The sequence below is a fragment of the Mesoplodon bidens genome, assembly GCF_964165515.1.
Source record: "Mesoplodon bidens genome assembly, chromosome: 14".
NCBI classification, from domain to species: domain Eukaryota; kingdom Metazoa; phylum Chordata; class Mammalia; order Artiodactyla; family Ziphiidae; genus Mesoplodon; species Mesoplodon bidens.
Genome location: NC_138170.1, coordinates 16,827,735 through 16,843,971, shown reverse-complemented (window position 1 = coordinate 16,843,971; position 16,237 = coordinate 16,827,735). Strand labels below are relative to the sequence as shown.

Sequence of the window (16,237 nt, the reverse complement as noted above, 5' to 3'; positions counted from 1 at the left end):
AGAGTACGCCTGCCGATGCAGGGGACACGGGTTCATGCCCCGGTCCGGGAAGATCCCACATGCCGCGGAGCGGCTGGGCCCGTGAGCCATGGCCGCTGAGCTTGCACGTCCGGAGCCTGTGCTCCGCAACGGGAGAGGTCACAACAGTGAGAGGCCCGCATACCACAAAAAAAAAAAAAAAAGAGAGAGAAAAAAAAAATACCCCAGGTCAAAAATTGTCATCTCAAAACGTTATGCAACTCGGTGAGCTAATTTCGTGAATCTTTAAATCCCATGAAGGATGCCTAATACGTTAGACCATTAAGTGGATCCTGCCTAATTAACAGTAAATCCTAGGGGAAAGAGTGCAGGTCTGTCATTAGAGTCACCTGAGTCTGAATCTCAGCCATATTCATAAATTGCTGTTGGCCCAGGACAACTTATTCTGAGTCTTGCTTTCCTCCCCTAGAAATGGGGCTAATACATCCATCTTGCCATGGCCTTGTATAAAGTACTTGACACAATGCCTGGCCTGTGGCGGATGGGCAGTAAATGCTATGTTTCCCCTCGCAGCACAGATTATTACAGCTTACACCCCATTTCCCTTAGTAGATTCCTAGCTCTTAGACAAAGGGCCCGGGACTTGCTTGTCTTCACATCCCCCAGACCCTCAACACCAGCGTTAAGTAGACACACATTCCTCTTGAATATAAATGTGAGCATTTGGCTTTAAATTCAGTTGTGTATCATCTAGAAATAATTACATTTCTGCTCTGGCCTCTCAGTTTCAAAGGGGTATTTTTTAATTCCCAGGGAATAGCTAAGATTACCTATTATTAAAAAGAAAAAAGATAGACTCTACTCAAGTCTCGGGCAATCGCGTTCAAATGGTGCTCTAAGTCTCGGAGAACAGGTTGACATTGACATTTCTAATATTCTTAATGTTGACCCAACTTTAAGCTCTATTCCTCTCCTCAGGTAACCGCGTTTCAAGACACAGCCAGAAACAGGAGGGGCAAGACGAGGCTCTGACGGGGAAAGCCAACCTCTGATATATCCAATTTCTGACCTATGGCTCAGTCAGCTCAAGGAAAGTTTTGTGGGTCCCCAGTGTCTTCCCAGGGCGACAGACACTCCCACACGGCCTCAACCAGGCTGAGGTAATTGTTACTCTTGTGGCTTTAACGATGTGAGTGGGAGAACATGAGAATTCTGAGATTTATTTACTGCAAAGCATCCCAAATATCTCATTAATCTGCTTTTCATTTGGCAAACTCTTCCTTCCTTAAAAGTGCCACACTCTGCTCTGCGGTTTATGACAAAGCAAAAACGTCTCTGGGAGGCAAAGCAGCAAAAATGGAAAGAATGGGGGCTCTGGAACAAATCAGACGTGAGTTTGATTTCCAAGTGTGCTATTTACTTGTTCTGTGACTGTGGGCAGTTTTCCTTAGCCTGTTAGAACCCCATCTTCCTCATCTGTCAAGAGAAGATGATTGTCCTGTCCTGGTTTATGAATACTGAGATCAGCCCTAGGCCCTAGGGCACTATGTTTCTCCTTTAAGGTTCAGTGGTCACCTGCAAAAGGAAGATCATTATATTACCAACTTCATACACTTCGTGATGAGGATTTAAATGGGTGAATGTATATAAACTAATTAGAACAGAGTCTGGCACAGAGGAAGTTCTATACAAGTGTGTGTTATCATCATTAAGGATTAAATGACACACATAAAGGACGCTTTGAATGGGGACTTGCACCTGTTACATATGAGGTGCTCAATACATGTACGGGAAAACATCTCCCCTCCCAACTAGAGACTTTTCCTCGGGGTCTGAAGAAACTCCTTGGGTGGGAGGAGCTTTTCAAAATTATATACTCAGGGCTTCCCTGGTGGCGCAGTGGTTGAGAGTCCGCCTGCCGATGCAGGGGACGTGGGTTCATGCCCTGGTCCGGGAAGATCCCACATGCCGCAGAGGGGCTGGGCCCGTGGGCCGTGGCCGCTGAGCCTGCACGTGCGGAGACTGTGCTCCGCAACGGGAGAGGCCACAACAGTGAGAGGCCCGTGTACCGCAAAAAAAAAAAAAAAATATATATATATATATATATATATATATACATATATATACATATATATATATATGTATATATATATACTTTCTTGCTCTACCATTTGAAAATAAGTTCCAGACACCATGACAGTTCATCCCTAAATATCACACATCTGCTAAGAATGAGTGTTCTCCTATATAATCAGAGTATCACTTTCATATATCCACATTCAAATTTCCCCAGTTGACCAAAATTGTTTTTTTTAATTGTTTTACTTTTTCAATCTAGGGTCAAATCAAGGTTCACACATTGCCTTTGATTATGTCTTTTAGTATCTTATCTTTTTTTTTTTTTTTGCTGTACGCGGGCCTCTCACTGTTGTGGCCTCTCCTGTTGCGGAGCACAGGCTCCAGACGCGCAGGCTCAGCGGCCATGGCTCACGGGCCTAGCCGCTCCGCGGCATGTGGGATCTTCCCAGACCGGGGCACGAACCCGTGTCCCCTGCATGGGCAGGCGGACTCCCAACCACTGCGCCACCAGGGAAGCCCTGTCTTTTAGTATCTTACATCTTTTCCTGAAGAGCATTCTTTTTGTTTCTGTTTCTATTTTCACAACATTGAAAAATTCAGGACAGTTGTCCTATATTATGCCCCACATTCTATATTTCATTGTTCTTCACCACGAGAATCAGGTTAAATATTTTGGCATAAGTACTACATAGCACACAGGGGACACTGTATGCCTCCCATTGTGTCAGGTATCTATTCTAAAGGTTAATTTTCCTTGGCAATGGAAACACATAATCCATGGGATAATACCTCTTGCCACCTCCAACAACATTTTACTCAAAAGTTTTAGTATTCTTTGATGATCTTTGCTTGAATTGCATTCAGGTGCAAAATGGTGATTTTTAAAAAAATTCTCTTTTTCTACATTTACTATAATCTTCTGTAAAGAAGAGCTTTCCTACTTATTTCTTCTCTCTCCCTCTCTTTCCCCTCTTCTTTCTATCACTCTAGATTTATGTTCACTGTGATATAATCTCGTACCATCATTATTCTTTTCAATGCTCAAATTGTCCCATTTTGACAAGTGGAAGCCCCTTCATCCTGGCTTCTGTTATTCTTTTGACATGATCCCATTAGTCTTGGAGCACTTCCCTGCTTTACAGTATGACAAGATATCCCAGACTTACCTTGTATTGTCCTTGCCCCAAACCTGGACTTAGTTCTCCAAGAAACCCTGGTTCCTTTCAGTACACGCCAATATCTGTGCGTTGTAACCACTCTGATGAAACAGAATGGATCTCCCACCCCAAATTTGGTTGGAATGTCAAGACTGATGACACACAGGAAGAGGGTATGAAAGGTTTATTACTTACTTAATGAGGCTTTCTGGGGAGAGCAGGGTAGTCTTCATAAGCTGGACTGAAAATGGTTTGTGAGAGCTGGAAGAAGACCTGCGGGGGCTTTTATGGTGGTTAGAGGGTGAGGCTGGTATGAGGGCCTCTGTGCACAGGCAGGGGCTTGTGTGGCTTGAACCTCCCATCAACACCAAAGGTGGAAGCACTCAGACTTTCTTTTTTTTTTCTGTTTTTTTTTTTTTTTTTTTTTTTTGTGGTACGCGGGCCTCTCACTGCTGTGGCCTCTCCCGTCGCGGAGCACAGGCTCCGGACGCGCAGGCTCAGCGGCCATGGCTCACGGGCCCAGCCGCTCCGCGGCATGTGGCATCTTCCCGGACCGGGGCATGAACCCGCGTCCCCTGCATAGGCAGGCGGACTCTCAACCACTGGCGCCACCAGGGAAGCCCTCACTCAGACTTTCTTATCAGATTTCCCGGAAGTGGGGCACAAGGGGAGGAGGGAAGGATGAGGTTTAAGATGTCAGCAAACATCAAATAAATGGGGTCAGATAAAATTTAAAGTAAATAAAATCTAAAATATTTTTAAAATTTGTTTAATTTAAAAAACGTTAAAAATAGAAAAATTTTTAAATTTTTTAAAGTTTTTTTAATTTTAAAAAATAAAAATAAATTAATTAAAATGCTTTAAAAATGCGGTCAGACTATTACACTGGGCTACACTTACATTCTTTTACATAAGTCTATGAGATAGAGATCTGTTACATAGGTACCATGTGTGCCCAAATCACCTTCACAGGGTACATGTCAAGTTCCTGGAATAAGAACACAAGGCACTTCCAGCTCTTTAAGTGGGAAACAACCTCTATTAATACACAGTAGCAGCAGCAAAATCATTATTCCTTTGCAAGTTACCTGACATTTTCCAATTGTTTCTAAATCAGTTATGGACCGGGCTATCAATTTTCTGTTTAGAAAATCAACTTTAGAAAGGATATGTGATTTCATGATGTCAGAGGGCTCCCCAGAGGGTCAAAAGCATTTAAACTTCTCTCTCAGTCAAGACATCAAGATAATTCTAAGAGCCTCTGTATTTCATATAAATGTCAGATTAGAGCAGCTCATCACTAAATTCAATTAATAGAAATAACCATTACATTTAAACACTCAAAAAATAAACCTACAGATCTTTGTCAAAACATATAATGATAATAACAATAATATTAGCAGCTCACATGAATTGAATGTCTTTATGTTCCAAATACATTACAGTCATCCTCGTAACAGTTCTTTGGATTTACTATTAATATTATCTCAAGTTTGCAATGAGGAAATTGAAGCCCAAAGAGGGGAAGTAATGTGACCAACATCCCACAGCAGGTAAGTGAAGAAGTGAGAATTCAAACACAAAGCAGAAAAATAACATTGAAAATTCAACATTTCGGGACTTCCCTGGTGGTCCAGCGGTTGAGATTCTTTGCTCCCAGTGCGGGGGCCCCAGGTTCAATCCCTGGTCAGGGAACTAGATCCCGCATGCCACAATTAAAAGATCCCACACGCTGCAACAAAGACCCTGCAGGTCACAACTAAGACCTGGCACAGCCAAATAAATAGACAGATAGATATTTTTTTTAAACAGAAAATTCAACATTTCATAACTATTTTAGCTCTGAAAGTAGAACACAGATTGATTTCCACTCGAGACAGAAAGTGCCAGACTGGCTCAGATTTTAACCTAGTCAGCATAAACTTTTATTCTCTGCTCTTCTATTTTTACCTTAGAATATTAGGGTCCAGCATCCAAGACAGCCAGTAGCCAAATGACCAGGGATGGGGCAGATGAACTGTTTGGACTTTTCCAATCCAAAGGATCACATCAGCAATCAGTTTGGAATTCAGCGAAGTATGCCCTGTTGCGGTCTTGAGGTGATTTTTTTCGGCTGAAATCCAGATTTCTCTGTGTTGTAACCACTCTGAAGAAACAGAATAAACCCCCCACCCAAAATCTGGTTGGAAAGTCAAGACTGATGACACACAACAAGAAGGTATGAAAGGTTTATTACTTACATGAAATGAGAGAGGTGTTGAGTTCAAAAGTACCTACAGACTAATGGGTTAAAAAAATTGTTCAACCACTGCTTGACCTTCAGCTTTGGAGATCTCAATATCACATGTGTAGTGTAATAGTCTACATGACATAGCTTTCAGAGCACTTGTACACACATCTCATTGAATCACCTCAATAACTGAGTGTGAATGACAGAAAATTTACCTATGCAAACGTGAAGCAAATATCTCATGGAATCAATATGTGTATTCCAGTAGGCAGAAGGTGCTAAACACCTTTATAACCCCTTGGCGCACGGCTTTGCTCAAATGGCTGTGGCAACCAGCTGTGCCGCAGATATAACCTTTGACAAAATGACACACCTCTGCTGCACTGCCCGTCACTTGCTTTCTGGCCCAAGCTTCTCTGTCCACTGAGATTCTGGGCTGTGATGGGTCATGTGCATAACTGTAAGTACAAGGAAATTAACACCCCTGGAGCAACGCTTGATTAACATAGGATAGGAACTGGGAAATAAACACCTTTCCCCATCCCTGGTGGACGATTCTGAGGCATGTTCTGTATAACTCCAGTGCGGCCCTGCTAGCATTGAGCCCCAGCTGCACCCGGCCACCCTCTTAAAACTGCATCCTTGGATTGGCTTCCTTTCTTCCCTGTTCCACTCTTCCCAATCTGCTGTGCTTATCCTGCTTTATCAGATTTGGCTACAGTCGTTAATTAATAAATCGTTAATATACACTTCAAGAAAAATCACATTCCCTAGGGACCATTCATCAAGCCCTTGTCATAGAATCTGCTTTAGGGGGGAACCCAAACAAAATCAGAGAGTTTAAGTAACTTAAAAAAGAGTCAGTTAACGTTGCAGTTAGAAAATAGCTCTGCTGTCTCCTTATGGGATGTGATTAAAAGCACAGGCACTAAAGCCACATTCAACTGGGTCGCAAACTAACTGGTGTACCTTAAGAATGTGACTTGATTCTTCTGATGCTCAACCACTTAACTGGAATATTAATATAAATGGTAATAACAATGGCCAGTCATTATTGAGTGCTTCCAGGTGTACACTCTTTGCATATATTAACCTTCTAATCCTCACCGTAACCTTATGAGATATAGATATATATATATATATATATATATATATATATATATTTAATTCAAGACCCATTTATTCTCTAATTCTGCCCACATGGAGACACTCTCCTGGAAAAGGCATTGAATCCTTCCATTCACTTTAACACCTTGTGCTGAAAACATGTGTTCCGAGGTTTCACCTATGAGATCCACATTCTTAAAGCACCGATTCTTAAACCTCATCTAGATTTCTCCCCTTGGATGGGGGGAGACGACGCAAACACAGCGAAGAACAGCTCAGGACTGGGGGCTCTGCTCACCCAGAAGACCTTGCAGCTCCCCTGACCACCCGGCTGGATCCAGGACTAGGGCCCTGAGATGAGGGGCGCCTGCTGGGCTGCTGCCAGCGCCCCCGCCCCCAGCTCCTGTCCTCTTCACTAGGCTGGCTGTCCCCTCTAGTTTCCCTGGAGCTCGGGGATTCCAGACGGTCTCCGCTCACACTTCTGCATCACACCTGCTGCCTCAGCACTGCTGATCCACACCAAGGGGGAAAAGCACACAGAACTGCTTTTCAACCCACCAACATTCCACACAAAAGTTATTTTATAAGCCTGCGGGTTCTTTTACAGCAGGAGGAGACTCCCAAGGCCATGACTTCCCCCGGCTCCCCACTGCCCTTGCCGGCAGACTGGACGTGCGTGGCCACCGTGCTGAGCCGGGCACACACACCCCCACCCCCCGGCTCCACTCCGGAGCACCCTCCTGGAGAATCCAGGACGGTTCCCTGGCCTCATCTGTCCTGAAGCCAGCCCTAGAGTGACAAGAGCCACACCTGCAGGTCTATTCCACTGACCAGCCGCACAGGACCGAGCTGGGCCCACGGACCTTGGTCTGGATTGTGTTGGCTGGTCATTCTTGCCTAGGTTCACAGGCCAACAGCCAGTGTCCTTCCTTCCCTGCTCATCACTGCACCAGCGGCTCACTCCTACCTGCTGCCGTCACACGCTTGGCAACCTCGTGTTCGGGGCCAGCCAAGAACTGAGACCCCAGCAGGCCCCTAGTTCCCAGCAGGCAAACTCCCCGTTAAACTACCGCTGCCTGGCCGTATTCTCGAGGCTTCAGAGCCGGGAAAGTGCGGAGGGCATAGCAAGGCGCGGCGCCCCCAGCCCCTGACCCGCCATGCTCCGCGGAGGCGCCGGATCCTCGCCCCACCACTACCCCCAACACAAGCGACCTCGGCGCCCGCCTGTCCCGCGGAGCCGGATACGCCTCCGGCCACCGCGACCCAGGACGGAAGCGCGGGGCGTGGGGCTCGGCGCAGCGGACGCTGGGGCGGGCGGGGACCCCGGGTTCCGGCCCCGAGGCCGCGCGGACCCGCCAGGCCCACCTGCGTCCCAGCCGCCCGGAAAGCGAGACATAGTAATAATAATATTAATAATAATAATAGTATTACTAACATAATAATATTGAGATTAGGTTAATAATAATATATAGTTATATAGTATATCATAATAATATGATAATGTTGGTATTCTATTATTAATAATAATTATTATTATATATTATTATTATTGCCACTATTCTGCAGATGAAGAAACTGGGGTACAAAAAGCTTACTATGCCCAAGATCATAGAGCCAATAGGTGACACCTCAGGTATTCCAACTCCAGACGATCAAACTCTAGGGCTCACACATTTAATCATTATTAAACACATTTAAACACTATTAGCCTCCTCAGAGGGTTGTAATAATAAAATTTAAAATAAAGCATCTAGTACAGTGCCAGTTGCATCAACAAGTGCTTATAAACATTAACGCAAAAAGGAAAGAAAAATACTTTTTAAAAAGTTTAAATCCTGATGAAAAAATTGACAAATACTTCTTCTCTGTTCATTTATCTTTGTTTCTCTAACTTCCTTTTTTCTTGGACTCTCTTCCATTAAAATGTCAGTGCCCTTCCACCACTGTGACTCACTGATGTTTTATCTTTCCCTTGTTCCTGGTCCCCAATCACCTGCTCCAACTTCACCCATTTCTTCCTTTCAAAGCTCATTTTTCTCAACTTCAAGGCTGCTGACACATCAGCTTGTGAAACATTACAGAGTTTATTTTCATACCATTCCCTTCAGAATATCACCAGAATAAACGTGTTTGTGGTACTTGAGACAAACACCCCAAAATACACGGACCGTTGCAATCAGTATTTGTCAGACCCTTCAGTATGTAAACAGAGGCTTCTCCAGTGAGGATAATTTGCATATGCAAAAGATTCACTCAGGGAGCTTTAATTAAGGTCCCTGACAACTTCTCCGATTGCATTTTTCACAACTGCCAAGAAACAGTGAACTGCAGTGTGGACTTCTTTACCCTGGTGGAAGAATATTGTTTATAGAATTCTGAATGATTCAATGATCACTAGTGAAACATCAGCAGACGACACATAGATGATTCCACAACTGATGCACTTTGTCTCCTTAGGCAACCTTGAATTATCCTATGTTTTAGGAAAGCAGCATCTGTAACAGCTTGACTCTTCTTTGGAACTAAGCCAAGTATGAATTAATTTAGTTTAGTTTAATTATATTAGGTGTTTCCCAATGAAGAAACATTCCCAGGCACTGTAAGTAAACTTGCAATTTAGGATCTCCCATTGATATAGCCAATATTTTATGATAAGTGTAAATGAGTATAACCTTTAAAAATCGTGAAACATTACATATTGTACATCAACTATACCGAAATTTCTTTTAAAAAAGACCTTCCATTGAACAACCTTTTCAAGGTGGTTGGCACATTGACATTTCCAAGGTTTGCACTGGTTCCTCTATTCCTGTGGGAAACAGCCATTTGCTCTGACTTCTGCACAATGGTTAATTAATAAAAAAAATTAATCGACACATCAAAAGACCTTAATGGATCCACACCTCACACTGAAATATTCCCCCAGCTGAAGAGCTGACTACATATTGCTTACTCTTTCAGTCATCACTTGTTTCAAATGAGTAATTAAAGGAAAAGCAAAATTCTCAGGACCCACATATTCAATGGTATCTGTGTTTGTCTAATGTCCAGGATGTGCATTTCCTTGCATTTTAGGGGATAATATTTCCATGCCAAATATCAGTATACTTCAGTGGTAATCATATAAATGTCTATAATTTCAATTTTCTCTCTGTGTTCCCCGTCTAGTTAACTCAAATATAGAACCCCATATTAAACATTCTGAAACAGTGTGTCCTCCAGCTTTATCAGTTGAGGAAGTTGTACTGAACTTTAAAATCTAATGACATATGATGCTTTTAAAGGGGAATTCTTAGCACCACTTTCACAGAGCACTCTTGGTACAGGAATCACAATTATTAGCAGTGCCTTTTTTGTTTCTTGTTCTAAGAGACTTCTCATTTGGGGCTCATGGTTACACCTCTAAATAGATTTCACGCTCCATGCTCAGAGAAAGAAAAGCACACACAGCTCTCCTAGTATCCAAATGATAATCTCTTCACTCATCATCACAAAAGTCCAATCTCTATCCCAGAACCTATTAAATTAACTACAAACTCTTTGCTGGACTTGAGTTCTCATCAAAAAAGCCTGTCTGTGAGGACATTGTACTCATTTAACCTCACTATTCTACAGGATGTTCCTACATTCCAGAATGTACCTGAAAGGGTTAAAAACAAGTCCTTTCCTGTGATCCTCTGAATTAATCATAATGACTGCTCTCGATGACAAAGAAGGTCCCACATGAGGAGAGATCTGAGTGTAAGAACTACTGCTTGGTAAAAGCTCTGGCTTAGGGAAATGGCATCACTTAGCCATAGGAAGTTCAACTTATTATAGTTCAAAAACAAGAAAGGGATTACTTGCAGAATCCAACTGAAGATGCTAACAATCCAAGAGGCAATTGATTCCAAGGGAGGCACTGACGCCAAAGCTGAGCCGGGCTCTAAGACAATAGCCAACATTGGAGGTCAGAAATCGGGTCATAGAGTAAGGGTATCAGGAGGGGGCCGCAGGCAATCAGCTCAGAGGACACCTGCTCCCCAGGAGTGACACACCCCCATTGGTCCTTAAAGACCTACCACAGCAATGGTGCCTGGCAGGAAATATTCACGAGAGATGAAAGCTTTTCCTTTTGAAGCTTTGATGGCTCTCCATAGCCTAGTACTACCCAGAATCAGCCTGTGCTGCTGGAAGGCATGCAGCTAACAAGTGAGAATGGCACTTTCATCCATTTGTTTCTCAATTCTAGAATGCTATCATTTTAGAAGAATATTCGAAAGAGATCTTACAGTGACCTCGGAGAAGGGGGACATACTGGGTGCAAGTATGTTGCTGTCACAGACGCTCATTTAGGGCTGACTCCACCTCTCCCGATATCACCTTCCCCACAACCATCACTATCAGTCAGTTCACCAGGAACCAATAAGCAACATCACCCAAAGCTACCAAAAATTTAATTTTAAGTTCGAAATGGTCTCAGAGGGTGTCAAAATTGTTAATGCCACAGGGCCTAAGCCAATGCTTCTCAAACTTTAATGTGCACACAAATCTCCTGAAGGATCTTGTTAAAATTCTAGAGTTCTGGGGTGTTTACTGACTGCTTGCATTTGTAACAAGCACTCAGGTGATGTCAAAAGCTGCTGATCTATGGATCACACCGTTGAGTCCCTTGGTGACTCAGAACCCCCATAATTGTCCAATACTCTTGATGCTCCTTCAGATTAGAATTCAGCCTAGAATCAAATCAAATGCTCCAAACCAAGGGGTCTCAAACTGAACTCCATGGGTCTCCAGCTCTGGCACCAGACTGTCTAGGTTTTCATCTCAGCCCCTCTGCTTACTTCCTCCATTTCCTCATCTTATAGAATGAGTATAACATAGAACCTGTCTCATCAGGTCATTGCTGGAATTAATTGAGATGACTCAGGTAACATGCATCACATAGTTCTTAGCATGGTAATCAGACAACAAAGGTTAGTTGTCCTTAGAGGACCCCAAGAAGAACTTCCGGGCACTCTACGAAGCCTTCAAAGTTATTTCTAAAATACTCTATGTGCTGAAATTCATTTACCCGAGAGAGAGTCTATGTCTTTCACAGACTCTCAATGGGATTCACAACCCCAAAAAGTTTGAGAACTGAATTTAACAGCACATTAAAAGTACTATACGGGCTTCCCTGGTGGCGCGGTGGTTGAGCGTCCGCCTGCCGATGCAGGGGAGGCGGGTTCGTGCCCCGGTCTGGGAGGATCCCACGTGCCGCGGAGCGGCTGGGCCCGTGAGCCATGGCCGCTGGGCCTGTGCGTCTGGAGCCTGTGCTCCGCAACGGGAGAGGCCACAACAGTGAGAGGCCCACATACCGCCAAAAAAAAAAAAAAAAAAAGTACTATACACCATGCCCAAATGAAATGCAGTGATGATGAAACATATGAAAATCAATCATTGTAATACAGCAAATTAACAGAAGGAAAGACAAAACCACGTGATTATATCAACTGATGTAGAAAAAACATTTGACAAAAGTTGAATATCCTTTCCTGATAAAAACACAGCGAACTATTAATAGAAGGAAAGTACTTCAACATAATAAAAGCCATATATGAAAAACCAACAGCTAACATCATACTCGGCAGTGAAAGACTTAAAGCTTTTCCTCTAAGACCAGGAAGACGGAAAAGATACCCACTCTCATCACTACTATTCAACATAGTACTAAATGTCCTAGCCAGAGAAATCAGACACACAAAAAAATAAAATAAAAGGCATCCAAATTTGAAAGGAAGAAGTAAAATGAGCTCTGTTTACAGATGACATATTAGGCACAAAAATTCCTAAAGATTACACACACACACACCCACACAAACAAACCTGCTGAACCCAAGAAATAATTTTAGCAAAGTTGCAGAATACAAAATTAACAAACACAGTGCAGTTGCATTTTTATACATTAACAATGATCAATCTGAAAGAGAATTAAGAAAATAATCTCACAGCAGCATCAAGGAGAAAATGCTTAGGTATAAAATTAGCCAAGAAGGTGAAAAACTTGTACATTGAAAACTACAACACACTGCTTAAAGATATCAAGGAAGATTGTATTTGTATATAAATGGAAAGACATCCCATGTTCAAGGATTGGAATATCGTTAAAATGGCCACGCTACCCAAAGAAATCTACAAATTGAATGCAATTCCGATCAAAATCCCAGTAGCAGAAAAATATCTTATGATTCTTATGGAGCCTCAAGTAGCCATAACAATCTTGTAAAAGAACAAAGTTAGAAGCCTCACACTTCCTGATTTCAAAACACAGTACAAAGCAACAGCAATCAAAGTGGTATGGTACTTGTAGAAAAACATTTAGACCAATTTAACAGAGTAGAGAGCCTAGAAATTAACCCTTGCTTATATGGCCAAACGATTTTTGACAAAGGTGCCAAAAATACACAATGGGGAAAACACAATCTCTTAAACAAATGATACTGGAAAACTGGATATCTACTTGCAAAAGAATAAATTAAAGAACGAAGTACAGGGGCTCCCTGTGGCGCAGTGGTTGAGAGTCCACCTGCCGATGCAGGGGACATGGGTTCGTTCCCCTGGTCCGGGACGATCCCACATGCCGCGGAGCGGCTAGGCCCGTGAGCCATGGCCGCTGAGCCTGCGCGTGCGGAGCCTGTGCTCCACAACAGGACAGGCCACAACAATGAGAGGCCCGCGTACCGCAAAAAAAAAAAAAAAAAAAAAAAGAAAGAAAGAAGTACAGGACCAAAACTATAAAACTCCTAGAAGCAAGCATAGGGTAAAAATTTTAGGACATTACATTTGGCAATAATTTCTGGGATATGATACTAAAAGCACATACAACAATGCAAAAGTAGACAAATAGGACTACATCAAATTTTAAAACTTCCATGCAGGTAAGGAAACAATCAACAGAATGACAAGGCAACCTATTGGAATGGGAAAAATATTTGAAAATCTTATATCTAATGTGGGATTAATATCCAAAATATCTGAGGAACTTCCACAACTCAACAAAAAAACCCACAAATAACTGATTTTTTAAGTGCAAAGAACTTGAATAGACAAGTCTCCAGTGAAGATATACAAATGGCCAACAAGCATATGAAAAGATGCTCAACATCACTAAACTTAAGAGAAATGCAAATCAAGGCCACAATGAGACATTATCTCACACCCATTGGGATGGCCACTGTCAAAAGAACAGAAGTAACAAGTGTTGGAGAGGACATGGAGAGGTTAGAACCCTGTGCCCTCTTGCTGGGAATGAGAAATGGTGCAGCCACTATAGAAAATAGTACAGAAGTTCCTCAAAAAATTAAAAATAAAATTACCATATGATCCAGCAATCCCACTTCTGGGTTTATATGCAAAATAATTCAAAGCAGGATCTCAGAAATAAATCTGCACACTCTGCAACATTATTCACAATAGTCAGGAGGTGGAAGCAAACAAAATATTCCTTCACAGATGAATGGACATACAAACAATGAAATATTATACAGCCTTAAAAAAAAAGAAGGGAATCCTGTCAAATGCTGCAACATGGATGAATCCTGAGGACATGATGCTAAGCAAAATAAGCCAGTCACAAAAGGACAAATACTGTATGATTCCTCTCATATGAAGTATGTAGAGTACTCAAAATCATAGAAACAGAAAGTAGAAAAGTGGTTGCCAAGGAAGGGCTGGAAGAAGGAGGGTGGGGGAATTAGTGTTTAATGGGTATCGAGTTTCAGTTCTGCAAGATGAAAAAGTTCTAGAAGTCTGTTGCACAGCAATGTGAATACACTTAAAACACTAAACTGTACGCTTAAAATGACTTAGATGATAATCACTGTCATGTGTTTTTAGTACAATTTTTTAAATATATACTGACGTCTGAGTGCTAACCACAGAGAATATCATTTAATTTGTCTGGGATGCAGACTGGACACTGGGATTTTATTTTATTTAAAAAAATTTTTTTTTGCGGTACGCGGGCCTCTCGCTGTTGTGGCCTCTCCCGTTGCGGAGCACAGGCTCCGGAGGCGCAGGCTCAGCGGCCATGGCTCACGGGCCCAGCCGCTCCATGGCATGTGGGATCTTCCCGGACCGGGGCACGAACCCGTGTCCCCTGCATCGGCAGGCGGACTCTCAACCACTGCGCCACCAAGGAAGCCCGACACTGGGAGTTTTTAAAGGCCTCCTGTAATTCATCAGTGCCATACAGGACCATGGGCCTAGTGTCACATGTTATGATTTTTCCAAGAGAGGCTAAAATCAAGATTTTTATCTTTATTTGTAATGTTTATATAAACACTGCTGGGTTTTTTTTTTAAATGCTGGCAACTAATTTTTTAAATTCTGTGCAAACCAAACACACCACTCTTGCTGCCTCTTGGGCTACCGATCTCCAAGTTCCTTTCTAGTTTAAAATGTCTGTGGATCAAAATTAAGTTTCCTGTGTCTCAGTAGGTGGCCTCCTTACCAGGGGACTCTCCTCTGGCTTTTGAATCTTCCTATGTGAAATACTCATCAATAAAATGGGTCACTATGCACAATGGGGTGTCCCAAGAAGTGTATCATGTATCATGGTTACAGGTCCTTGGCATGTGTGGGTTATCGCTTTGGTCAGTAAAGTCGATTGGAGGTTTCTGAACAACAATTTCAGGCAGAGAAACCTGGTTTTTTTGAGGGGGTGGGGGGAGGTTTGTTTATTTGATTTCCAGTTTGAGAGAACCCTGTAGTTTAAGCTGAATAGTACATGGATTCCTAAATACATTTACCATACAAAAGTTGAATTGCTTTGATGTAAGTAGGACTGGAGAAGTGGGAAGTGAATGACTGTAATTCATCTCCTGCCTTATCAACAGGCTTTTCTGTCCTGAGCAAACTCGGCTCCACAGAGCCTCCATCCAGGTTCAAAGGGAAAGGTTCAAGGGCTGGAGGAGGGAAAGCAGTGAGCTGAACATTTTCATTCCCTGCTCCTGAGTAACCACTGCTCTTACCCACTGTACTGAGCTTCTACTTAAGCTTTTGTTAGAAAAGGGGTTCAAGTGCTTTAAAGAAAGAAGTTAAAAAAACCCTGACCTAGATGAGGGTATCTAGAATACTCATTAATTTTTCAGATAACACTAATAGAAAAGTAACTGCACAAATAGAAAATACAAGCACCAATGAACAGTGAATACATGGATGGAAAAGCAAGTGGAATTCTGAGGCTATCCAACAAACCAAATCATACGTTATTGTTTATAACACAACTTCAACCTAGAGAAAGCCTAAGTAAAAGCATGGGGATGTAAGGTCCCTTGCAGCCTGCCCACTCACCTTCCGCGTGGAGCAACACTCCAGGCTAGATTTTAGTGTCTGTGAGAGTGAAAAGCATGCTTAGCAGTGAGGTTAAGTAAAGGTCTATAACATGAATCTTGAGGAAAGAGTAAAATAACCAAGATTATTCTTTCAAGATAAAAACACTATAAAAGATTGAATATAAAAAGACAAAGGCTGCAGAAGCAGCAAAAGAAAAAAATAGGTAAATTGGACTATATCAAAATTTAAAACTTTTATGCATCCAACTTTTGTACTATCAACAAAGTGAAAAGGCAGCTCTTGGAATGAAACAAAATATTTGCAAATTATATGTCTGACAAAGGGTTAATATCAAGAATATAAACAGAACTCCTACAACTCAACAACA

At 42.4% G+C, this 16,237-nt stretch overlaps 1 protein-coding gene across 11 annotated transcripts in view; it reads right to left on the bottom strand.

Annotated features, from left to right (window-relative positions):
• Positions 1-16,237, bottom strand: part of LOC308627892 (zinc finger protein 227-like) — a 140,491-nt gene that overhangs the window by 79,558 nt on the left and 44,696 nt on the right. For 5 of the 11 annotated variants that reach the window (XR_014017461.1, XM_081254372.1, XM_081254373.1 and 2 more), the window contains exon 5: positions 5,166-5,361. The exons of 3 other annotated variants lie outside the window; for them this stretch is intronic. Coding sequence is in view for 6 of the 8 variants with exons in the window: in XM_081254372.1 (XP_081110498.1) it covers positions 5,166-5,361 (196 nt within the window). In the remaining 2 variants the exon portion in view is untranslated. Of the gene's footprint in view, positions 1-1,530; positions 1,555-5,063; positions 5,362-16,237 lie in introns of those variants that run through there. 3 more of the 11 variants (XM_081254378.1, XM_081254369.1, XM_081254371.1) reach the window with 3 other exon arrangements.